Source organism: Oryctolagus cuniculus, chromosome 1 (assembly GCF_964237555.1).
Source record: "Oryctolagus cuniculus chromosome 1, mOryCun1.1, whole genome shotgun sequence".
Lineage (NCBI taxonomy): Eukaryota > Metazoa > Chordata > Mammalia > Lagomorpha > Leporidae > Oryctolagus > Oryctolagus cuniculus.
In genome coordinates, this window is record NC_091432.1 from 196,708,584 (window position 1) to 196,734,324 (window position 25,741).

General features: G+C 45.2%; 1 protein-coding gene across 2 annotated transcripts in view; it reads left to right on the forward strand.

Annotated features, from left to right (window-relative positions):
* NFX1 (nuclear transcription factor, X-box binding 1) overlaps nucleotides 1-25,741 on the forward strand; it is a 69,029-nt gene that overhangs the window by 16,483 nt on the left and 26,805 nt on the right. For both annotated transcript variants that reach the window (XM_070053311.1, XM_070053310.1), the window contains exons 5-10: nucleotides 571-676; nucleotides 3,618-3,689; nucleotides 5,582-5,721; nucleotides 11,402-11,501; nucleotides 11,585-11,802; nucleotides 23,374-23,471. In XM_070053311.1, coding sequence (XP_069909412.1) covers nucleotides 571-676; nucleotides 3,618-3,689; nucleotides 5,582-5,721; nucleotides 11,402-11,501; nucleotides 11,585-11,802; nucleotides 23,374-23,471 — 734 coding nt within the window. The remainder of the gene's footprint in view (nucleotides 1-570; nucleotides 677-3,617; nucleotides 3,690-5,581; nucleotides 5,722-11,401; nucleotides 11,502-11,584; nucleotides 11,803-23,373; nucleotides 23,472-25,741) is intronic.

Below are 25,741 nucleotides of genomic sequence, written 5' to 3' on the forward strand. Positions count from 1 at the left end.
ACCTGGCTCCTGGCATAGGCCTGGCCGTTGCAGCAATTTGGGGAGTGAACCATCAGATGGAAGATTCATCTCTCTCTGTCTCTCTCTCCCCCTTTCTCCCTCTCCTTCTCTGTATCTCTGCCTTTTGAATAAATCTTAAAAAAAAAAAAAAAAAGGATTTGCAGTATGACACTCATTATAAAATTACAGCCATTTTATCCCTACTTTGTAGCTTTAGGTGAGTTACTGCTACACAAAGGATTTATAGCCTTTCCAGCTCTTATTGCCTCCTCCATGTGTTTGTAGTATCTTCTCTTATTCCCTCTTTCTGATCCTTACCACAGGTACTTCCATAATAGTCCAGTGCACATTTGTAGAGGCTTATCTTAAGATTTATCATACTCAGTTAAGCTTTTGATGAGTAGCATTACATTCATCTCCTTTTACTTTAGGGTGTGAGATAATGCATTTGTTGAACTAATGAAAGCCACACGGAAGTTTCATGCTCTCTAGCTAAACTGCACTGTTTGATTAAAATCAAGGATATGATTGAAGTTTTTGCCATTGACTCTCTGATCTGATGTGTTTTAGGCAAGGTAAAGAATCCTGAATGGAGCAGAAATGAAATTCCGCATAGTTGTGGTGAGGTTTGTAGAAGGAAACAGCCTGGCCAGGACTGTCCACATTCCTGTAATCTGTAAGTTGGAACTCTAGATCCCTGGGGATTCCTGGTAGACATGCTTTGCTGATGGTTCTAAGTACACATATCTGGTTCGCACGTAACAGGCTGGGGTAAAGGTTGTACCAGGAACTTTACATGTGAACTTGTATAGGTATTTATTTCCACTTCACAGATGAGGCTCAGAAAGGCCGAGTATCTTGCCCAATGTCACATTGCTAGAAGATGATGATAGAGCTGAAATTTCCAAAGCCAGTGTTTCTCCCCCACTATATTACACCGATGTGTCTCAGATATTTTAGCCTCTGCTGCTGTCCAGGCTGGAAAGAGCAGAGTATAACCTCTGTCTGGAAGGCAGTTGTATGGTTTTTTTAAAGGTTTATTTATTTATTTACTTGCATGAATATTATTTATATGAATACTTATTTACTTATGTGAAAGGCAGAGTGACAGAGAGAGAGATAGAGAGAGAGAGAGAGAGAGATCTTCCGAGGCCAGTGCTGTGGCATAGCAGGTAAGGCCACTGCCTGCATGGCCAGCATCCCGTGTGGGCACCGGTTCGAGACCCAGCTGCTCCACTTCCAATCCAGCTCTCTGCTGTGGCCTGGGAAAGCAGTGGAGGATGGCTTAGGTCCTTGGGCCTCTGCACCCTCATGGGAGACCCAGAAGAAGTTCCTGGCTCCTGGCTTCAGATCAGCACAGCTCCAGCCATTGGGCCAACTGGGGAGTGAACCAACAGATGGAACATCTCTCTCTCTCTCTCTCTGCCTCTGCATCTCTCCGTGTGTAACTCTGACTTTCAAATAAATTAATAAATCTTTTTTAAAAAAAGAATACAAGTAATGCTTAAAAAAAAGAGAGAGATCTTCCATCTCGTGGTTCACTTTTCAAATGACTGCAACAGCCAGAGTTAGGCCAGGCTGAAGCCTGGAGCCAGGAACTCCCATCTGGATCTCCCACATGCGTATCTGTAGCTGAAGTACTTAGATCATCATTCACTGCTTCCTAGGTGCGTTAGTGGGAGACTAGATCAGCAGTGGAACAGCCAAGAGTATCAGTAGTCTTTCAGACTCAACTGAACAGCATGGCCTTGATCTCCTAGGCTGTCAGCCCATCCTTCCCTCTGACCACTGGCATAGGTCCTTCCTTCGGGATTTATTTGCTGACTAGACTCCTCCTTTTATGAGGCAGTTTTCAAAAGATATATTTATTTATATATATAAGGCCGAGTTGATAGAGAAAGAGGTCTTCCATCTCCTGATTCATTCCCAAAATGCTTGCAACACCCAGTCTGCACCCCAGAGCAGTTGAATCGGAACATTTATAGTTTTTAAAGCTTTCCAGGTGCTTCTGATATGTAGCCGGAGTTGCAAATCTGCCCTAATGGTTAAAAAAAAAAAATAACCCTAGGTTTAGGTCCAGGCTTCAGGGATATTTGAGATGACCTGAAGTCACTCACATGGGACCAGTATTTATCTGGTCTGAAATTACCAAATGTACAGCCATGAAATTTGGCTCACTTGAAAGGGTTGAGAAGTATCATCTGAAATGTAGCTTAAATTTATGTCTCCTAAGGGTCCTTGTTTGTGGGTTGTTTTCAGTGTTTAAACTTTATTTATTTAAGAATTACTGGAAGTGGACATTTGGCACAGCAGTTAAAACACTAATTAGGATGCCCTATTACATAATGAAGTGCCTGGGATCAAATCCCTGCTCCACTTCCAATTCTAGCCTCTTGCTAATGCACACTCTGGGAGGCAGCAGATAATGGCTCAGGTACCTCTGTGAGAACCACATTAAGTTCCAGACTGCTGGCTTTGGTCTGGCCCACCCAAGGCTGTTGCAGACATTGGGGAATGAGCTAGTGATTGGAAGCTCTCTGTCTCTATGTCTCTTTCACGTCTCTGCCTTTCAAATAAAATGAAAGTCAAAAAAAATTTTTTTTTTTTTGACAGGCAGAGTGGACAGTGAGAGAGAGACAGACAGAGAGAAAGGTCTTCCTTTGCCGTTGGTTCACCCTCCAATGGCCGCCGCAGCTGGTGCGCTGCGGTCGGCGCACTGCGCTGATCCAATGGCAGGAGCCAGGTACTTATCCTGGTCTCCCATGGGGTGCAGGGCCCAAGCACTTGGGTCATCCTCCACTGCACTTCCCTGGCCACAGCAGAGAGCTGGCCTGGAAGAGGGGCAACCGGGACAGAATCCGGTGCCCCGACTGGGACTAGAACCCGGTGTGCGGGCGCCGCAAGGCGGAGGATTAGCCTAGTGAGCCGTGGCGCCGGCCCAATTTTTTAAATATTAAGAACTTTTGAAAATGAGTTACCAGAGCTGGTTTAAGAGTCACATAAAAAAACTAAAAACTATAGGCACATCTGTTTTTCAGAGCAACTTCAGTTATTTACCTGATAAATTAGGTGTGGCTCTGCTTGGTTTTTAATTCCCAAAGGATTATGATTTAGTATCACTGGGGACAGCTTCTCCTCCCCAAAAAAATGTTATAGTAGATGGTCCCAAAATGTTAGAAGTAGAGGTATTTCTGAAGCTGTATGTGTTTTACCAGTGTATATGCTTTAAAGAGAGCAGTATTTATTTGAATATACAAATTCCATTTTATAGTTTTTTTCCTGTTGGTCTCTATGAGCCATACACAGCTCCTATAAGAAGCATTCTTTTCAGAGGTCTAATTCTGACCTATAATGCATGTCTAAGCTCAGATCTTTCTGTGAACCGTCTCCAGTACATTTGCTTCTTACATTACCGCCATTCATCTTTTTATATCCAAATATAACTGGTATTTTTTAATTTAAAAATATAGTTGATACTTCTGTTTAATCAACATTATACAAACACTAAAGCATAGGTTTATTTATTGCCGTTTATGCAGTAGAACACAGCTTTGGGTAGCTTTGTTTGGGTTTGGATACCTGGTATAGTTTTGCCTTGAAACTTTCTTCTTTTTCAGTCTCTGCCATCCTGGACCCTGTCCACCCTGTCCTGCCTTTATGACGAAAGCATGCGAATGTGGACGGACCAGGTAAAGTCAGAATTGCATTCTAAAGAAGACCTCAGTTTCTTCATGGTTGATATACTTGTCAATTTCTAAAACTGATGATTAGTAGGTAGATATAAATAGATATAAATAGTAGGTAGGTGTAAATAGTACTTTCTGTAAACAATAGTTTCCTGTGCTGTGCTAAAGATTTCCGTGGAGAAGAAGTTGTATGAACAGGTGAGATTGTGATTCAGTTAGCCATTTCAGGTGAACTGCCCAATATGACTGTGATTCTTTTTAAACCTCTCTAGTGAGTGGCTGAATCAGGAGTTGAACCCATGCCTATTAAGGTTCAGGAGGCGGGGACTATTTTCCTGTGCCGAGCACAGTATCTGGCATTGAGGAAGTTTTCAGTTTTTATTGGCTGAAAGAATAACTGAGCCCCAAAGCCTATCATCTTTCCGTTATAATGCAAGTTCTGCATCATCATTGCAGTGATCATTGAGAACTGTGAAGTGCCTCTGAGGCCCTGTAACATCTTAAAGTGAGTTTGGAACCAGGAGACAAGATGGAATCATGCAGATTTTCAGTGATTCGCATTTGTTTCCTCTCTGCTAAATTAACCACAGTAAGCAGTTTGAGTCACTTGCAAGGTTCTGGGTCAGAAAGGTCAGCTCTGGGCTCTGCCACTTACTGATTTTTTTTTTTTTTATTTTTATTTTATTTATTTTTTTTTTTTTGACAGGCAGAGTGGACAGTGAGAGAGAGAGAGACAGAGAGAAAGGTCTTCCTTTGCCGTTGGTTCACCCTCCAATGGCCGCCGCGGCCGGCGCGCTGCGGCCGGCGCACCGCGCTGATCCGATGGCAGGAGCCAGGAGCCAGGTGCTTTTCCTGGTCTCCCATGGGGTGCAGGGCCCAAGCACCTGGGCCATCCTCCACTGCACTCCCTGGCCACAGCAGAGGGCTGGCCTGGAAGAGGGGCAACCGGGACAGAATCCGGAGCCCCTACCGGGACTAGAACCCGGTGTGCCGGCGCCGCTAGGCGGAGGATTAGCCTAGTGAGCCGCGGCGCCGGCCCACTTACTGATTATTGATCTTGGGCAAGTTCATTGGTCTCACCAACCCTCATTTGTCTTATAAAATAGAAATGATAGTGCCCATGTCAGGGAGTTGATGATAGCCAAGGTGTTGGTCATGAGAGTAGCCTAACAGGCCAGTGTGAGACATGCTGAGCACTACAAAGCGATCATCTGTGTATATGTCAGTGCTTCCTTAAAACAAAACATGGAGCTGCAGGAGCGTCGACTCTAAGCAGCAAACCATGACCCTGGAAAGACCTGAAGCCAGTTATCTGAAAGCACTGGCCTGATGTCTTTCTCTAGCTGCTAAATTGGTCAAGATCAGGATATCTATTGGAACAAAACTAGAACGATTTTGCCCACCTTGAATCAGAGTCACATTCAATATCTTCTAAGTACTGTAGTTGTATGTGTGAGTACCAGGTCCCAGGGAAATGCCATGGTACTTTCAATGTATATCAGGTCAGATCTGGGTATATTATTGCTTCTCTTCCTCCTCACTCTGTAAGGTACTGTGGGAGCTCCAGGCAGAGTAGGACTAGAACCCAGATCTTCATCCCTAAGCTCTTTCCCCTGCTGCTTGCTGTATCATGAAACACAGTGACCAAATCACATAATCCTCCCATGATCAGAAAGTGGAGCAGAGAGAAAGGCAGAGTGGGAAATAAAGAGAACAAAGAAAGAGAAAGGAGAAAGAACAGAGAAGGGTAGAGTGAGGAAATAAGAATTAGAAGAGGGAGACATAGAAAAAGTGGGGGAAGGGAGGTCAAGGGAAAAGTTTAATAGGTTTTGAGGGAGGGTTAGGTATTCAGTGGGAACTTAGACTGATGCTGTCTCCTCATCTTCTGTCTTCAGGCACACAGTTCGCTGTGGTCAGGCCATCTCAGTCCATTGTTCTAACCCGTGTGAGAATGTTTTGAACTGTGGTCAGCACCACTGTGCTGAGCTATGCCATGGGGGTCAGTGCCAGCCTTGCCGGATCATACTGAACCAGGGTAAGTGGTAGATGTACTGGATTGTTTCACCAAAAAACTGCTAAAGAAAATAACACACTCAGAAAACCACAGTGAGATACCTATTCAAACCTATGAGGATGGCTAAAACAAAACTAATGACCAAATGTTGGTAATGGGAAGGCAACTGGAATTCTCATGCATTGCTGACAAATATGAAACATGGTGTCACCATTTTGGACAATTCTGCCAGTTTCTTTTTAAGATTTATTTAATTTATTTGAAAGAGTTACAGAGAGGTAGAGACAGAGAGAGAAAGGTCTTTCCTTCCACTGGTTCACTCCCCAAATGGCTGCAATGGGTGGAGCTGAGCCAATCTGAAGCCAGGAGCTTCTTCTGGGTCTCCTATATGGGTGCAGGGGCCCAAGGACTTGGACTGTCCTCCACTGCAGGGAGCTGGATTGGAAGTAGAGCAGTTGGGACTCAAACTGGAGCCTGTATGGGATGCCAGTACTGCATACCAGGGCTTTAATCTGCTGTGCCACAGCACCGGCCCTGCCATTTTCTTATAAAATTAAACCTATGTGTATCATATGATCTAACCATTCCACTATTAGTTTCATACCTAAGTCACACAAAGGTTTGTACAGGAATATATGTGTGTATGAGCCCCAGAATGTCAACAACTCAAATGTCCATTAGCTAGAAAAGGGACATAAATCACAGTATTTTCATACAGTGGAACCTATAAGCAATCAACAATGTATCTCAAAGTCATGTTACGTGAAACAAACTAGATACAGAAAGGAAGTTACTTTATGGTTTTATTTATATGAAATCTAAGAACAGAAAACGAATCTTCTGTTTTAAATACTAGAAAATGGCTTCCTGGAAGTGAGGGTTGTGGGGTAAGGGAGATGAAGAAATTTCCTAGGATGGTAGAAATGTTTGATCTTCTTTTGGGCAGTAGTTATACAGATGTATACAATTTTTTTTTTAAATTTATTTATTTGGCCGGCGCTGCGGCTCACTAGGCTAATGCTCCGCGTTGCGGCGCTGGCACACCGGGTTCTAGTCCAGGTTGGGGTGCCGGATTCTGTCCCAGTTGCCCCTCTTCCAGGCCAGCTCTCTGCTGTGGCCAGGGAGTGCAGAGGAGGATGGCCCAAGTACTTGGGCCCTGCACCCCATGGGAGACCAGGATAAGTACCTGCCTCCTGCCATTGGGTCAGCGCAGTGTGCTGGCCGCAGCGTGCTGGCCGTGGCGGCCATTGGAGGGTGAACCAACGGCAAAGGAAGACCTTTCTCTCTGTCTCTCTCTCTCTCTGTCCACTCTGCCTGTCAAAAAATTTTTAAAAAAATTAAAAAAAAAAAGATTTATTTATTTATTTGAAAGATTTAACAGAGAGAGAGAGAGGTCTTCTAGCCGATGGTTCACTTCCTAATTGGCCACAAAGGCCAGAGCTGCACCGATCCGGAGCCAGGAGCCTCTTCAGGTCTCCCATGCCGGTGCAGAGGCCCAAGGATTTGGGCCATCTTCTACTGCTTTCCCAGGCCATAGCAGAGAGCTGGGTCGGAAGTGAGTCTTGAATCGGCACCCATATGGGATGCTGGCGCTTCAGGCCAGGGTGTTAACCCGCTGGCGCTGGCCCCGATGTATACAATTATTAAAACATACCAAACAACACCTGAAATTTATGTCTTTGTGGTATATTAATTATATCTCAATAGGAAAAAAGTAATTACATGAAAAAAAGTTTTAAGATTTATTTATTTTATTAGAAAAGCAGAATTACAGAGAGTGAAAGAAGGAAAGACCCATCTTCCATCCAGTGGTTCGACCCCCTATGTGGCCACAGGAGCCAGGAGCTTCTTTCAGGTCTCCCACATGGGCAATAGGGACCCAAGGATTTGAGCCATCTTTCTGCTACTTTCTTGGGCATATTAGCAGGGAGCTGGATTGGAAGTGAAACAGCCAGGACTTGAATCTGCACCCATATGGTGCTTACCCTGCTGTGCCACAGTGCAGTGCTGGCCCCTTATGGTTCTTCTTGGGACAAATTCCTACCTGGTCTTAGTCCCTAGAATAGTTATTTTTCTTTCTTTTTTTTTTTTTTTTAAAGATTTATTTTATTTATTTGAAAGACAGAGTTATAGAGAGAGGTAGAGACAGAGAGAGAGGTCTTCCATCCGCTGGCTCACTCTCCAGATGGCCGCAGAGCCAGAGCTGCACTAATCTGAAGCCAGGAGCCAGGAGCTTCTTCCTGGTCTCCCACGTGGGTGTAGGGGCCCAAGGACTTGGGCCATCTTCTACTGCTGCTTTCCCAAGCCATAGCAGAGAATTGGATTGGAAGTGGAGCAGCCAGGTCTTGAACCAGCGCCCATATGGGATGCCGGTGCTTCAGGCCAGAGCTTTAACCCGCTGCGCCACAGCGCCAGCCCCTAGAATAGTTATTTTTCCTCAAAAACTATTGGTGTCGTTTTATCTTAAGGATCCTGTATAACTGATCTAATGTTTTTCTTTATATTATACATTTTATGCTGTGACTCATTCTATATTTCTACTATTGTTTCCCTTTTTCTTTTCATATTCTTTTAATATACATTCTTGTTATCTTTCACATATCCTTAGAAGATGCTCCAAATCCATTTTGAAATAATGTGTTATGTACATATCAGCAGTTTTGTCTTAGTATAAATGATGGGATGGGAAGAGTTTCCTTGATCTAGCCATTTTTAGCTCCTGATTCACACTGGTTTTTGCTCAGCTAAATCATCCAAGTCTTTTTTGTATAAATTTGTATAGGTTCTAGTCTCTTCCTTCTTGTTTTCGTGTAGTTGATTTTTCAACTTGGGTGAAAACTTTTTGTATGTCCATGTTAAAACTAACAGAGTGTTTTGGCCCCATGTATAGTCTATCTTCTCAGATTATCTCAGATTATCTTCTAGGATTCTTCTCAGCCTTTTTTTTTTTTTTTTTTTTTTGACAGGCAGAGTGGATAGTGAGAGAGACAGAGAGAAAGGTCTTCCTTTTGCCATTGGTTCACCCTCCAATGGCCGCCACGGCTGGCGTGCTGTGGCCCGCGCACCGCACTGATCCGAAGGCAGGAGCCAGGTGCTTCTCCTGGTCTCCCATGGGGTGCAGGGCCCAAGCACTTGGGCCATCCTCCACTGCCTTCCCAGGCCACAGCAGAGAGCTGGCCTGGAAGAGGGGCAACCAGGACAGAATCCAGTGCCCCGACCGGGACTAGAACCCGGTGTGCCAATGCCACAAGGCGGAGGATTAGCCTAGTGAGCCGCGGCGCCGGCCCTTCTCAGCCTTATCTAGAGATTTAATACACATGCCTTTTGGGTCTTTATTCTTATATTGTACAGATGCAGGCTGGTGACACGGTTATTTCTCCCAACTGTCTCTGAGTCTTTTAATACTGTTTAGCCAACTGTGACCGCACCTCACTTCTGTCATCAGCTTGTATTTTTGTTTCTTGTGTCTAAGCGTAGCAGAATTCACTGCCAGTGCAGACCTGAAGATTCAGCAGAGATACCTCAAGTAATTGGGTTCTCAGCTCCTGGCTCCGTCCTAGGGCATTTGGGGAGTGATGCAGCAGATGGGAGTTAACTCTCTTTCTCTGCTTCTCAAATAAGTTAGAGTCTTGATTATGTCTTTGGTGACTTGGGTTTTTCCTTTTTCCCTGTGACAGTAGAAGCTTCTGAGTCTATTCAGTGTATTATTTCAAATGCTTTCTTAGAAACGTTATTTCTGGGGCTGGCACTGTAGCGTAGCAGGTAAAGCTGCCGCCTGCAGTGCTGGTGTCCCTTATGGGCACTGGTTCGAGTCCTGGATGTTGTACTTCCCATCCAATTGTCTGCTATAGCCTGGGAAAGCAGTGGAAGGTGGCCCAAGTGCTTGGGCCCCTGCACCCACATGAGAGACCTAGAACTTCTGGCTTTGGATTGGTGCAGCTCCGGCCATTGCAGCCATCTGAGGGAGTGAACCAGTGGATGGAAACCACCCCCCCCCCCAAACTCTGGCTTTTAAATTAATAAATAAATCTTTGTTTAAAAATTTATTTCTTATTACATATGTGATTTTTAATGTTTTTTTTAAATACACATATTCCTTTTTTAATTTTTTTTAATTTTATTTGAAAGAGTTACATAGAGAGAGAAGGAGAGGCAGAGAGAGAGGTCTTCCATGTGCTGGTTCACTCCCCAGTTGGCTGCAAAGGCCAGAGCTGTGCTGGTCCAAAGCCAGGAGCCAGGAGCTTCTTCCAGGTTTCCCATGTGGGTGCAGGGGCCCAAGGACTTGGGCCATCTTCTGCTGCTTTCCCAGGCCATAGCAGAGAGCTGGATCAGAAGTGGAGTAGCTGGGAATTGAACCAGTGCCCATGTGGGATGCCAGCACTGCAGGTGGCGGCCTTACCCACTATGCTACAGCGCCAGCCCCAATATTTTATTTTTATAATGCATATATTCTGATGTTGACTTTCTTTGTAGCTACATATCTAATTTGTGTTGAGAAAAGAAAACATCATTAACTTTTAAGAATTTCAATTGCATTTCTATTTTTGTTATTTCCTATGTAGGACTTGAATAGATTTGTTTATTTTTTAAAATTTGTTTTATTTATTTGAAAGGCAGAGTTAGAGTGAGAGAGAGAGGTCTTCCATCCGATGATTCACTCCCCAAATGGCCTTAGCCACCAGGGCTAGGCCAGGCTGGAGCCAGGAGCAGGGGCCCAAGCACTTGGGCCATCTTCTGCTGCTTTTCCAGGCACATTAGCAGGGAGTTGGATCAGAAGTGGAGCAACCAGGTTTGAACTAGTGCCAGTATAGGATGCCAGTGATGCAGGCAGCAGTAATAGTATAGAATTTATACCATCATCCCAATGTTTAAAATTTATTTTTAGCAGGAGGGACTTTTTTCAAGCATTGTGTATGAACCTGAATATATAAAATATCAAATCTGTACTGCTTGGGTTAAGATGAGGATGGGGGATCCAGGTGTCAGCCACTCTACCACTACCTTCAGCTTAGCTTGTCCATCCTCTGTGACATATCCAGGGGACCCCAGGGGAGCCTCATCGTCAGTGGTATTTAATCCAGGTCTTATAGACCACACAGCATTCTCTTAGATTAGGGTCTCTTGCACTCTCCTGCTGTCTTGGAATGTGCTGCAGAGACTATGAGATGTTGACAGTTTAACAAGGACTTTTAAATTTCTTCTTGTTTTAAAAGCACTTAGGGCCGGCGCCGTGGCTCACTTGGTTAATCCTCTGCCTGAGGCCCCGGCACCCCAGGTTCTAGTCCCAGTTGGGGCGCCGGGTACTAGTCCCGGTTGCTCCTCTTCCAGTCCAGCTCTCTGCTGTGGCCCAGGAGGGCAGCAGAGGATGGCCCAAGTGCTTGGGTCTCCGCATCCGCATGGAAGACTGGGAGGAAGCACCCGGCTCCTGGCTTCGGATTGGCGCAGCGCCGGCTGTGACGGCCATTTGGGGAGTGAACCAGCAGAAGGAAGATCTTTCTCTCTGTCTCTCTCACTGTCTAACTCTGCCTGTCCAAAAAAAAAAAAAGGCACTTAGGTGGGTCTTAGGGCTGTTGTATGAAGAACCATATTGTTATCTGCAGTCAGGTCTGATCAGCACCCTACTGAATAGCATTTCATGTTTATTTAGAATATTTTAAAAATCTAAAGGTTACTGATGTTGTTTTTGAAATGTGCTTTCAAGTATGCTACTGTGGCAGCACCACCCGAGATGTGTTATGTGGAACAGACACAGGGAAGTCTGATGGATTTGGGGACTTCGGCTGTTTAAAGATATGTGGCAAGTAAGGTTTTACATTTTTCTCAGTTATAGTAAAGCTGCATACCATGCAACAATTATGTGCTAACCTGTTGTTTTTCTTAACAGGGATTTGAAATGTGGGAACCATACGTGTTCTCAAGTGTGCCACCCTCAGCCTTGCCAGCCATGTGCACGCCTCCCTCATCTGGTGCGCTATTGCCCTTGTGGTCAAACTCCTCTCAGCCAATTGCTGGAACTTGGAAGTAGTAGTCGGAAAACATGCATGGATCCTGTCCCCTCATGTGGAAAAGTGTGTGGCAAACCTCTGCCTTGTGGTTCCTTAGGTAACTAGTTCACATAAAGTTGACTTTAAAAATATTAATGTAAATGTTTGACAGCAATGACATTTAAACAAAGTAGCATCAAATACCAGCTGTGGTGTTGGGTTCTTCTAAATATTATTATCAGATTTATATGGTGCCTTTTTCTTCTCAGAGTATGCTTGTGATTTGTCCAAGTGATCCCTCCAGTTCAGGTATTTTATTGCTAACTGGGCAGTAGTAGTGAGATGCTATAAAGTGGGAGGTTATGATTTCTCTTAGCATTCTGCACTAGTAAAAACACTACATATACTTTTACTAATCCAAGACCAGCTCAGCAAGTATTTGAAAACACTTTTTCAGATCATAGAAGCAAGCTAAAATAACTGTAGGTGACAAGTTTTAGAACTGAAATTCTAAGTACAGTAAAATTTCAGCCATTTAAACCATCCAAGGAATGTCATGGGTAAGTTTTTCATCTGTCTGAGAATAACACCTCTTGAACGTTATCTTAGATGAAGACTTTTCTGAGATTTGCATTCTCTTCTTCACACAGGTTACTGAAAATCTTTCCACTTTTGACTCAGAGTGTTTTTTTTTTTTTTTTTTAAGATTTATTTTTTTGAAAGGCAGAATTACAGAGAGGCAGAGACTGAGAGAGAGAGAGAGAGAGAGGTCTTCCATCTGCTGGTTCACTCCCTAGATGGCTGCAGTGGCCAGGGCTGTGCCGATCTGGAGCCAGGAGCTTCTTCTGGGTCTCCCACGCAAGTGCAGGGGCCCAGGGACTTGGACCATCTTCCACTGCTATCCCAGGCCATAGCAGAGAGCTGGATCAGAAGTGGAACAGGTGGGACTCAAATCGGCGCCCATTTGAGATGCCGGCACTGCACGCAGTGGCTTACCTGCTATGTCACAGTGCTGGCCCCTTATAAGAATTTTGTATACAATGACCACATGTCCTTCCCTGAGACTTAGGTATCCTGTTGGAGGTAAGAGAAAATGAAAGTGAGCTCCACAAGGCAGCTTGAGCAAAAGAAGGATAGTAACTGTCAGTAACAGAGCCTAGGCTGGGACAAAACCAGGCCAAGGGATTAGTAGATCACCACTGTACCTCAACAGGCCTTTCCTCATGGCAAGCTTTGAAAGAACTAAGCTATGTTGAACTAAGATGACAGGACAAGCCTATGACTAGTGCTAATAACTGCTCTCAAATTGGTTCAGGCCTATCTTATCTTTAGATAGCTTGTTTAGGTCTTTTAGTATTTCGCACAGTAGGACATTTTCATCCCAGACGAGTGGCTTCTAAACAGGAGGCTGTGGTGGAGTTCTGCTTCATGATAGTATCAGGAGGAGTGCCTCTTGAAGCCAACCCCCAGTAAAGCATTGCTGGGGAAAATTGCCCAAAAGCGACTGTTGACAATTTGGAAATTGTCTTTAATCAAATAAAACTTGGGTATGCAACAGCAAGTGTGTGGTGTTTGAGCCACAGTCCACTCCCTTTCTCTCCCCCTCCGTCCAGCTTGATAAACACTCCACTTGGGATGAATATGGACAGTAATACAGGGCTTTTCTCTCCCCTCAGCTCCCCGTCATTAGGGGCAGACTGTCCACAGTCCTCATTCCCTCCAACTTCAAAGTAAGGAGACTGGATTTCTGATGAGTGCAGCCAAGAGGTGGGGCTCTTTCTACCCAGCCCCACCCACAGGATGGAGATTCTACCCCATTTGCAGCTGAATACCAGAGCCTAGTCATCTTCATCCTAGCTCACTCTGAGGGCAAGCCTTCTTCTTTAGGAGAAGCTGGCCAAAGAGACCAAAAGCTGCCAGCCAGAGTAGTGCCTCAGAGAATTTTCCCAGGGGAGAGGAAGTCCATAAGAAGAGAGTTGCAGAATACTCCCCAAAGGATCTGAGTTGATTTGAAACAGTGGAGAAATTCGGGCCTAAGGGCACTTCAGGAGATAGTAGCTTCTCCTAAGAGCAGTAAGCTAAACTGGAGGACAGCTGGAGAGCTGGTTCACCTGGAGAGCTAGGAAAGGAGATTGCTGAGAGACCAGAAGGCAGTGGAATGGCACAAAGTGCTGAAAGGGGTCTGCATCGTGGCACAACAGGTTAAAATGCCACTTGGGATACCATATCAGATCCTGCTTCCTGCTAATGCATGCTGGGAGGCAGCTGATTACGGCCAAGTTCTTGGATCTCTGCCAGCCACATGGAGATTGGTTAGACTTCCTGGTTCTTGACTTCAGCCTAGCCCAGCCCTGGCTATTGCAGGCATTTGGCGAGTGAACCAGCAAATGGAAAACCTAAGCCACCCCCCTTTCTGTGTGTGTTTGTATGTCTGTCTATCTGTCTTGGTCTCACTGCCTTTCATATAAATAAGTAAATAATTAAACTTTTTTTAATAGAAGTTCAAGGAAAACTGTTAACCATGAATCTTAGATCAGCAAAACTGTCTTTCAAAAAGGATGATAAAAACTGGGAGAAATGAATCTCTAGCAGACAGACCAGCTTTATAATAAAAACTAAACCAACTTCTTTAGGCTAAAAGCAAGTAATGGGGCTGTTGTTTGGCACATTGGTTAAACTGCCACTTAGATCTCCATATCCTGTATCAGGATGTTTAGGTTCAAGTCCCAGCTCCACTCTTCATTCCAGCATTCTGCTAATACACACTTGGAAGCAGCAGGTGATGACTGAAATACATGGGTCCCTGCCACCCGTGTTGGGACCTGGATTAGATTCTGGGCCCCTGACCTTTAAGGAGTGAACCAGAGGATGGCTTTTGCAGACATTTGAGGAATGAACCAGCTGATGGGAGATCTCTTTCTGCTTTATAAACAAACAAATGAGAGAGAGGCACACATTTTTATTTATTTATTTAAGATCTGTTTGTTTGAAAGGCAGAGTAACAGAGATGGGGTGTTAGGTAGGAAGTTAGAAATTAGCCTGTGTGTGTGAGAGGGGAGGAATGCAGCAGCATCTGCAGAAGCTCACCTTGGAAGCAGCCCAGTGTTTACAACGCAAAGTCCTGCCCAGACCCTGAAAACTTTCCAGGTGATCTCAGCCCTTCCCCCAAGGAAAGCTCCCTAGGAGAATTCTCAGCACTACATGGGTTACCTGGCCCGATAGCATGGAGCAATAAAACCTTCACAGCCTTCCTCCAAGCCAGGCACCTTAGGGGAAGCTCTTCTGCCCTGTGCCAGGAGAGCTCCCCAGTCTGATAACACTGAGTAGTAAACCTGGAGAGGAATTTCCTAAGTTACACTCAGCAGAGCAGAAGAAAGAGGGGGTAAAGAGAAACAATGGGAAGAACAAGACCGATTCCTTTAAAAATGGTGTATTCTCTCCATTTAACCATGTAACCTTACTTTCCCCCAGTTTGAGTGACTGGGCACTCTCTCAGGTTCTGCCTGGAGAGGTGCCCATACATTCTAAATGATGCCCTACCCCCCAATAAACCTTGTTACTTTGCTTTCCACTGCTCTCTGTCTCACGCCTGCATTCTTTCTTGTGCAAAGATGAACCCACTCATCTCTGCTAACAGAGAGAGAAAGAGAGCACGTGAGCGAGCACATCTGGCTACTCCCCAAGACCACAATAGTCAGGGCTGGACCAGGCTGAAGCCAGGAGCCAAAAACTCCATCCTGGTCTCCACACAGGTGGCAGAAGCCCAAGCCATGGACCATCTTCCACTGCACTGCCTTCCCAGGTAAATTAGCAGGAAGCTGGTTTGGAAGCAAAGTAACTTGAACTGACACTCTGATAAGGGATACCTGCAGCTTAACCTGCTGCACCACAGTGCCTGCCCTAGAGAGGTGAATCTTTTTAAAACACATAAATTAAAAACTAAAAGCAAGGACGGCACCTGGGCTCAATAGGCTAATCATCCACCTGCGGCACCGGCACCCCATGTTCTAGTCCCGGTCGGGGCAGCAGATTCTGTCCCAGTTGCTCCTCTTCCAGTCCAGCTCTCTGCTGTGGCCCGGAAAGGCAGTGGAGGATGGCCCAAGTGCTTGGGCCCCTGCACCCCATGGGAGACCAGGAGGAAGCACCTGGCTCCTGGCTTTGGATCAGCGCAGCGCAATGGCCGTAGCGGCCATTTGGGGGGTGAACCAATGGAAGGAAGACCTTTCTCTCTGTCTCTCTCTCTCTCACTGTCTAACTCTGTCAAAATAAATAAATAAATTAATTAATTAAAAAAAATAAAAGCAAGTAAACCCAGATAGAACTTCAGATCAGTATGATAAAGAATACTGGTAAAGGTAATTATTTAATTATAAAAGTATACATACATGCTATTTGTCTCAACAAATTTAAAAAGCAATTGTTTAAAATAATATGCATAAAATTATATTACTAAGCCTCTAAGATTTTGAAGTATATTTCATGTTGACAGCACATAAAAGGTGGATGAAATCAAAGTTGAGTTGGAAATAGGAAATAATACTAGATGATAATTTAAACCTACAGATACAGATGAAGAAAATAGGAATGATAAAGAATATAAATGTAACAAACTATAAATATTTGCTTGGTTTATTTTCTCAGCTTCTTTGATAGCTGTGCCATTATATAAAGTTATAATAGTGTAATGTTGGATTTATAACATCCTTGTGATACATACAACAATAATAGCGTAAAAGGAGAGAAGAGGAATAGAGCTATTCAGGAGATGCTCAGAAGGTTCATGGAAAATGCGTATTATGAGAAAAGTATGCATGGATTTCAAAATTTTTGCATTGAAATAAATTCATACTAATTTTTATAAAATTGATTTGGTTAGAATGATCAAATAGATAGGATTAATTATTAAAGGGATCATATAAATAAGATCAAATGTCTGGTAATAATAGAATTTTTTTTTTTTTTTGACAGGCAGAGTGGATAGTGAGAGAGAGAGAGACAGAGAGAAAGGTCTTCCTTTGCCGTTGGTTCACCCTCCAATGGCCGCCGCGGCCGGCGCACCGCACTGATCCGATGGCAGGAGCCAGGAGCCAGGTGCTTTTCCTGGTCTCCCATGGTGTGCAGGGCCCAAGCACCTGGGCCATCCTCCACTGCACTCCCTGGCCACAGCAGAGGGCTGGCCTGGAAGAGGGGCAACCGGGACAGAATCCGGTGCCCCAACCGGGACCAGAACCCGGTGTGCCGGCACCGCTAGGCGGAGAATTAGCCTAGTGAGCCGCGGCACCGGCCAATAATAGAATTAAAAAGGGAAGAATGTTCCAACATGGGAAGCAGTCCACACAGCAGATTCATAGAATGACAATCACTTTAAACAGCACTCTGACCTCAGAATCAGCCCATAAAACACTCCAGTCTTGCTGAAGACCCCATGAGAGCATTTCAGGAGTGGAAAGCCAAGACACTGGTAAAAAAAAAAAAAAAATGTCCTACATGAAGGATCTCTGTGAGAGAGACCCCAGTGATAAGAAGTGGCCATCAAAGAAGGATGTACTTTTCTCTGAAGGGAAGAGCAAATTTGCATTCTGCTTATGGCCTTGTCTAAATACAGTGGAGACTATGGATTCAAAAGGCTTCCATAACCTTGGCAGCTCATGTCAAGAGCCTTGGTTGATCACTGATGTCATACATAAGAGTGTTAATTGTTAAATTAGGCCAGCGCCGCAGCTCACTAGGCTAATCCTCCACCTAGCGGCGCCGGCACACCAGGTTCTAGTCCCGGTAGGGGCACCGGATTCTGTCCCGGTTGCCCCTCTTCCAGGCCTGCTGTCTGCTGTGGCCAGGGAGTGCAGTGGAGAATGTCCCAAGTGCTTGGGCCCTGCACCCCAAGGGAGATCAGGATAAGTACCTGGCTCCTGCCATCGGATCAGCGCGGTGTGCCAGCCGCAGCGTGCTGGCCACGGCGGCCATTGGAGGGTGAACCAACAGCAAAGGAAGACCTTTCTCTCTGTCTCTCTCTCTCTCTCTCTCACTGTCTACTCTGGCTGTCAAAAAAATAAATAAATAAAATAAAAAATAAATAAATAAAAATTGTTAAATTAAGAAAAGGAGGCCGGCGCTGCGGCTCACTAGGCTAATCCTCCGCCTAGCGGCGCCGGCACACCAGGTTCTAGTCCCGGTCGGGGCGCCGGATTCTGTCCCGGTTGCCCCTCTTCCAGGCCAGCTCTCTGCTGTGGCCAGGGAGTGCAGTGGAGGATGGCCCAAGTGCTTGGGCCCTGCACCCCATGGGAGACCAGGAAAAGCACCTGGCTCCTGGCTCCTGCCATCGGATCAGCGCAGTGCGCCGGCCGCAGCGTGCCGGCCGCGGCAGCCATTGGAGGGTGAACCAACAGCAAAGGAAGACCTTTCTCTCTGTCTCTCTCTCTCACTGTCCACTCTGCCTGTCAAAAAAAAAAAAAAAAAGAAAAAGAAAAAAAAAGAAAAGGAGTCATTGTGCATGTGCTTCCCATGCAGGACTTCTGTCCCCAGTGAGTTGTATTATGAGAATTAACTCTAAAACTTGTTCTCTGTGTGTGTGTGTGTGTGTGTGTGTGCAAATTGTTGAAATCTTTACTTAATATAGAGTTGGTCTTCTGTGTATAAAGTTAATTGAAAATGAATCTTAATGGAGAATGGGATTGGGAGGGTAGGTGTGGTGGGAAGAATAACTATATTCCTAAAGTTGTACTTAAGAAATTTGTATTCATTAAATAAAAGGTTTCTTTGGAAGGAAAAAACATAAAAATGTAATATACATATATATTTAAAAGATTGATTTATTTAAAAGGCAGAGTTACAAAGAAAGGGATCTTCCCATCTGTTGACTCACTCCTCAAAGTGGACACAATGGTCTGGACTGAGCCAGGCAAAAGCCAGGAGTCTGGATGGCAAAGGCTCAAGTACTTGGGCTATCCTCATCTGCTTTCCCAGGTACATTAACAGGGTGCTGGATTGGAAGTAGAGCAGCCAGGACTCAAACTGGAGCTCATATGGAATTCTGGCATTGCAGGTGACAGCTGAACCCACTGCACCGTAACGTTGACCTCTATGCTAATTTTTTTTTTTTTTTTTTTTTTTTTTTTTTTTTTGGACAGGCAGAGTGGACAGTGAGAGAGACAGACAGAAAGGTCTTCCTTTTGCCGTTGGTTCACCCTCCAATGGCCACCGTGGCCAGCGCGCTGTGGCCAGTGCACCGCGCTGATCCGATGGCAGGAGCCAGGTACTTATCCTGGTCTCCCATGGGGTGCAGGGCCCAAGCACTTGGGCCATCCTCCACTGTACTCCCTGGCCACAGCAGAGAGCTGGCCTGGAAGAGGGACAACCAGGACAGAATCCGGTGCCCCAACCGGGACTAGAACCCGGTGTGCCGGTGCTGCAAGGCGGAGGATTAGCCTAGTGAGCCGCAGCGCCGGCCAATGCTAAATTTTTATAATATGTCCAAGGAGATCTAGTTCGAGGCACTAAGAAAGGTAAGATGTCAGTTGAAAAAGAACCCTTAACAGACCAATGTGAATCCTGTTAAAATTGATGCAAGAACATAAAATAAATATAAGTTAAACTTAGTGGAAGAATGGTGAAATTACTGGGACAGCACTGTGGCGTAGTGGGTAAAGCCACCACCTGCAGTGCTGGCATCTCACATGGGCACCACTCTGAATCCTGGCTGCTCCACTTCCGATCCAGTTCTCTGCTATGGCCTGGGAAAGCAGTGGAAGATGGCTCAAGTGATTGGGTCCCTGAACCCACGTGGGAGACTGGGAAGAAGCTCCTGGCTCCTGGCTTCAGATTGGCCCAGCTCCAGCTATTGCAGCCATCTAGGAAGTAAACCAGCAGATGGAAGACCTGTCTCTCTCTCTCTCTCTCTGCCTCTGCCTCTGCCTCTGTCTCTCTGTTAACAAAAGAAAAGAATGGTGAAATTACTGATGCTTTACAGAAAGTTTATAGGGACAGCCCTTTTGCACTTATGGGATCTTTCATTTAGGCACAGACCAATAGATAGAGCCAACACGCCAGTGGCCTGGAGCTGGGTTTGTTACAAAATTTAATGTGACACTTCAAGAAGTTCTGCTTCAACCAAGAACTGAAGCTGATCTGCAAGTATGGGCTCTAGAACAAGCGTGATGTGCGGAGGGTCAAATTTACCTGGCTGAGATCCACAAGGCTGCCGGGGAGCTGCTGACACTGGACCAGAAGGCCCCACAGTGGCTGTTGGAAGGCAACATCCTGCTGCAGCAGCTGGTCTACTTCGGGATGCTGGACAAGGATAACATAAAGCTGGATTGCATCCTGGGCTTGAAGATGGAGGATTTCTTGGAGGGGCGTGTGCAGACCCAGATCTTCAGGCCAGGCCCTGCCAAGTTCATCCACCATGCCTGCATGCTAATCTGCCAGTGCCATATCAGGGTCCACAAGTAGGTGGTGAACATCCTGTCCTTCATCATGCACCAGGACTCCCAGAGGCACATTGACTTCTCCCTGCACTCTTATAGGAGTGACCTCCCAGGCCGCGTGAAGAACTCCAAGAAGGGCAGGGAAGGCTAGAGGCTGGCAAAGACTGGGAAGATTAAGCCCTTCCAGTCCCTCCTGGACTGCTGAGGTGTCTGGTTTTCCAGTCAGTTAATAAACAGGGTCCACAAAAAAAAAAAAAAGGAAGAAAAATAATAAAGTTTATGGGGAAAATTGTGACAAAGAAATCAGTTTATAATGAATAATTCGTTTTAAGAAGGGACGAGACAATTTTGAAGATGAAGCCCGTAGCAACAGACCATCCACTTTAGTTGACAAGGAAAAAATCCATCTAGCTTATGTGCCAATTAAAGAGAGCCGACAGTTAGGGGCTGTTGCTGTGGCATAGCAGGTTAAGCCACCATCTGCAATGCCTGCATCGCATATGGGCGCTGGTTTGAGTCCTAGCTGTTATACTTCTGATCCAGCTCCCTGCTAATGCTCCTGGGAAAGCAGCAGCAGATGGCCCAGTGGGCCCCTGCACCCACATGGGAGACCCAATAATAAGCTCCTGGCTCTTGGCTTCAGTCTGGCCCAACCCTGGACATTAATAGTCATTTGGGGAATGAACCAACAGATGGAAGAATTCTCTCTCTGCCTCTGCCTCTGCCTGTCCCTCTCTAACTCAGCCTTTCAAATAAATAAGTAAATCTTTAAAAAAAGAGGGAACTGACAGTTAACTGCACAAACAATGGCCAACAATATAGACATATCACTTGGTTTGGCTTGAAAAATTGAACTGCTTTCATTTTTTTTAGAATCTATTTATTTGAAAGGCCAGGGCCAGTGCTGTGGCATAGCAGATAAAGCCACTGCCTGCAGTACTGGCATCCCATATGGGTGCCCGTTCAAGTCCCAGCTGCTCCACTTCCGATCCAGCTCTGCTATGGCCCAGGAAAGCAGTAGAAAATGGGCCAAGTCCTTGGGCCTCTGCACCGTCATGGGAGACCCAGAAGAAGCTCCTGGCTCCTGGCTTTGGATTGGTAAAAAGACAAAGTTACACAGAGGGAGGGAGAGACAGAAAGAGATCTTCCATCTGTTGGTTCACTTCCCAAATAGCCACAACACCCAGGGCTGGGCCAAGCAGAGCCAGGAGTTTCTTGTGGATCTCCCACATGGGTATAGGGGCCCAAGCACTTGGGCCATCCTCCACTGCTTTCCCAGGCAGTTGAGCAGGGAGCTGGATCAGAAGTGGAGCTGCTGGAACTCAAACCAGTGCCCATATGGGACGCCAGCATTGCAAGCAGCAACTTTACTGACTTTGCCAGAAGGCCGGTCCCAAACTTTCTATTTGATGGGTGCCAAGACTGTAGCATTCATATCGGCTACATTCAAGAGCAGAGCTTTCAGTGGAAATTCTAAATGAATGGGATCAAGATCCTAAAGCATTTCTTTGAAGAACTGTAACAGGAGATGAAGCATTACTTTACTAGTACAACCCTGAAAACGAAGCACAGTCAAAGCAACAGCTACCAAGAGGTGGAAATAGTCCAATCAAGGCAGAAGTGGACTGGTCAAGAGTAGCGGTCATCACAACAGTGTTTTGCTTGTAGACTTTCTGGAGGGCCAAGGAACAATAACTTCGCTTATTATGAGAGTGTTTTGAGAAAGCCCAAGTTTTAACAGAAGAATGTCTAGTTCTTCTTCATTATAGTAATGCTCCTGCTCATTCCTTTCATTAAACAAGGGCAGGTGCCATAGCTTCAAAGGAAAACCTTCAAACGTCTGATAGGGCTCCTCCTGACTCTTTTGTTTCCTAAACATAAAAAATTTTTAAAAGCACCCATTTTTCTTCATTTAATAATGTAAAAAACCTACATTGGCATGGTTAAATTCCCAGGACCCTCAGTTCCTTCACAATGGGCTAAATGGCTTGATTGTCACTTCCAAGTGTCACTTGCAGGTGTTTTGAACTTGATAGGATTTATATCGAGAAGAAAGTTTGTATTTTTATGTTTGTCTTTTAATTCCATTTTCCATGAACTTTTTGAAGTCACCTCACATAGGAGTGAAGCTTCAATATCTCACTGGATTTAAGTCTGGATTAGCTTCTACTGGGATGTTTGTGGTACGTACGACAGCAACCATTAAGAAAATAACTTAAAAAAGCACAGTAGGGCCAGTGCTGTGGCGCAATACTTTTAATCCTCTGCCTGTGGTGCCGGCATCCCATATGGGCACCAGTTCTAGTTCCAGCTGCTCCTCTTCTGATTCAGCTTTCTGCTATGACCTGGGAAAGGTGGTGAGGATGGCCCAAGTGCTTGGGCCCCTACACCCACGTGGGAGACCCAGAGAAAGCTTCTGGCTCCTGGCTTCGGATTGGCCCAGCTGTGGCTGTTGTGGACATTTGAGGAGTAAACCAGCAGATGGAAGACCTCTCTCTCTTTCTCTCTCTCTCTCTCTCTCTCTTCCCCTACCCCCCCCACGCCCCGCCTCAGCCTCTTTGTAACTCTGCCTTTCAAATAAATAAATAAATCTTTAAAGAAAAAAAACTTTATGGAAGTGAACTAAAAGATGTTTGTTTAAAAAAATAAATAAATGTGAGTGAGTTAAATGAACCAAAGCAGAGAATTTTTTTTCAGACTGTATTTTAAAAGTCTAATTCCATGCTATCTTGAACAGAGAAACTTTAGAGCTAAAGAAAGAAGTAAAAAGTTAAAGGATGGAAAAATGCATCATGTGAATGGTAGTCAAAAAAAAAGATCCCCAAGGGGTCCTTAAAACAAGACTTGCCCTAAATTTAGTTTAGCCGAGTGAACATCTGTGAAATTACAGATTCTTTGTGATCCTCAGCTGGCTTTCAGAATCAAGAGTATATCAGTGACATTATCCAGGGCTTCAGTTTTAGGGAGATCTAAATCTTAGATCTGGAGGCTTACGGCCTAAAGAAAGAAAATCTGTTCTTTTACTTGGGGAAAATACCATTACGTCACAGCATGTTCCAGTGATTGTGCTGGGATCTGTTCTTACCAGAAGCGGCCAAGCCTGCAGTTGAAGGGATGACTGGGAAAGAAACATCAACTGTGTCCTTCTTCCCTCAACTCTGATTCTGGAATTGCAGGGACGAGAGGTGGAAGACCAGTGTGGCCAGTGATTTGGGGAACATGAAAATGAGTAGTAAATTTCACTCCTCTTTTCATTTTTATTAAAGATTTCATTCATACCTGTGAAAAGTTCTGCCATGAAGGAGACTGTGGACCATGTTCTCGCACATCAGTTATTTCCTGCAGATGCTCTTTCAGAACAAAGGTAAATCCAAACAATGCTAGAGTTGTTGCCATCGGTGAACCTCAGTTCTATTTCCATATTATGTATGATTCACTGAATCCAGCTAATACATACTGATACATACTGTGGGCCAGTTACATGATGTAGGTATGCAGTTCTCCTGTCTCAGAAACCCATAGTGGGAGTAGGACAGATGCGAATAGATCTGCTAAATACAAGTGTGATGATGCTCAGTGCCTGAAAAGAGGAACAGTGGCTCTGTTGCAAGGAGTTAGCTAACTAAGAAGACGGTTCAGTGCCAAGGTGTAGCGGGCAAAGCCACCACCTGCAATCCCAGCATCCTTTTTTTTTTTTTTTTTTTTTTTTTTTTTTTTTGACAGGCAGAGTGGACAGTGAGAGAGAGAGACAGAGAGAAAGGTCTTCCTTTGCCGTTGGTTCACCCTCCAATGGCCGCCGCGGCCGGCGCGCTGCGGCCAGCGCACCGCGCTGATCCGATGGCAGGAGCCAGGAGCCAGGTGCTTTTCCTGGTCTCCCATGGAGTGCAGGACCCAAGCACCTGGGCCATCCTCCACTGCACTCCCTGGCCACAGCAGAGGGCTGGCCTGGAAGAGGGGCAACCGGGACAGAATCCGGCGCCCCGACCGGGACTAGAACCCGGTGTGCCGGCGCCGCAAGGCGGAGGATTAGCCTGGTGAGCCACAGCGCCGGCCCCAGCATCCTTTATTGAGTCCTGGCTTCTCCACTTCTGATCCAGCTCCCAGCTAATAGACTGGGAAAGCAGCAGAGTATGGGCCAAGTACTTGGGCTCCAGCACCCATGTAGGAGGCCTGGAAGAAGCTGGCTGCTGGCTTCAGTCTGTCCCAGCCCTGGCCATTGTGGCCATTTGGGGAGTAAACCAGCAGATGGAAGATCTCTCTCATTGTCTCTCTCTATATATTTCTGCCCTTTGAATAAAAAAAAAAAAGGAAACCCAGTCCACACACTGCCCTCACTTCTGACACCCAGTGCAAGAGTTTAGATAACTGCTAAATTAGAACAATCTATAGGACTATCCACCTTGGATACCAGCTACAAGTTCCATGGTCCCCAAGACCACCCTCAAGGCTTTATAATTTGGTGGAAAGATTCACCAAACTTACTGAATAAAAACATGGTTATGGTTTTATTATAAGGAAAAGATAGATTAAATTGAACCAAGAGCAGACTCCAGACTCCATGAAAGTACATGTGGAGTTTCACTTGTCTTCTCCCTGTGGAGTCAGGACAGCATTACTTTTCCCATGTCAGCGTAGGATGATATGGAAGATTGCCAGCCTGGGAAACACTCAAGCATGCGTGTTCAGAGTTTTTAATTGGAGCTTGATTGAGGACATAGGTTTGACTGCCCATGTGTCTGATCTCGGGCTCCAATCTCCAGAAGTCTACTCTAAGACTATTCAGTATGACCAGCCTGCTGACAACTCAGTAGTAGTAGTAGTAGTAGTAGAAGACCACCTAGCGATGCAAGGCCACAGTGACATTCCTAACAGGCATGGCGTCCGTAAAGCCTAGACACTGCCTCTCAGAAGCCAAGTGCAAAGGCCAGACCCGTTTGGGTAATGTTAATTCTTCACTGTACAGCTGTTTTGTCAGTTTCTACTTTCTACTCTAGGTAGTTTTGATTTGATTTGATGTTATAAAGGGGTTAGAGTAAGTGCCCATTCCTGTGTCTGTAATGAGAAGAGGCAGGAAGTCTTCCTGTGGAAGTCCTAGGGTGACCCAGTGTGTGGAACATACTGAGCATTGGATGTGAATTCTGGATAGTTAGTTCTATTGGTTAAATGTAGCCCAAGGTCTAGGCAGCTTTACCAACTTGATAATGATTCCATAAATTGGAAGTTAATAGTAGACTTAAGGATAAAAAGGGAAAAGATGTAAAAGTGATATAATTTATGAGACAAAAGTTGTATATTCTATGAGGGTTTTTTTTCCATCAGAAATCACAGTATATATGGGGCAATGGAGGTATTTTGAATATGGAGTACAGGGCCACTTTTTACTTCATAAATGCCAAATTAAAAGCTGTGCGATTGATTAATCATTAATTTAGCAATGCCCCAAGTTGCTCTTTTTGAACAAAAATTACAAAGCTGGGATGGGTAAACCAGAGAGCGCTGCTGTCAATTTACTTTTTCTGCTCTGCAGTCCCTTCCTCTGTGTTCTTTCTTCTTTGTCCTCACTGCCTCAAATAGTGGACCCCATGGCAGTGAGTGTATTCTTGAAAAGCCATGTATATTTTGGAGTAAAGTCTT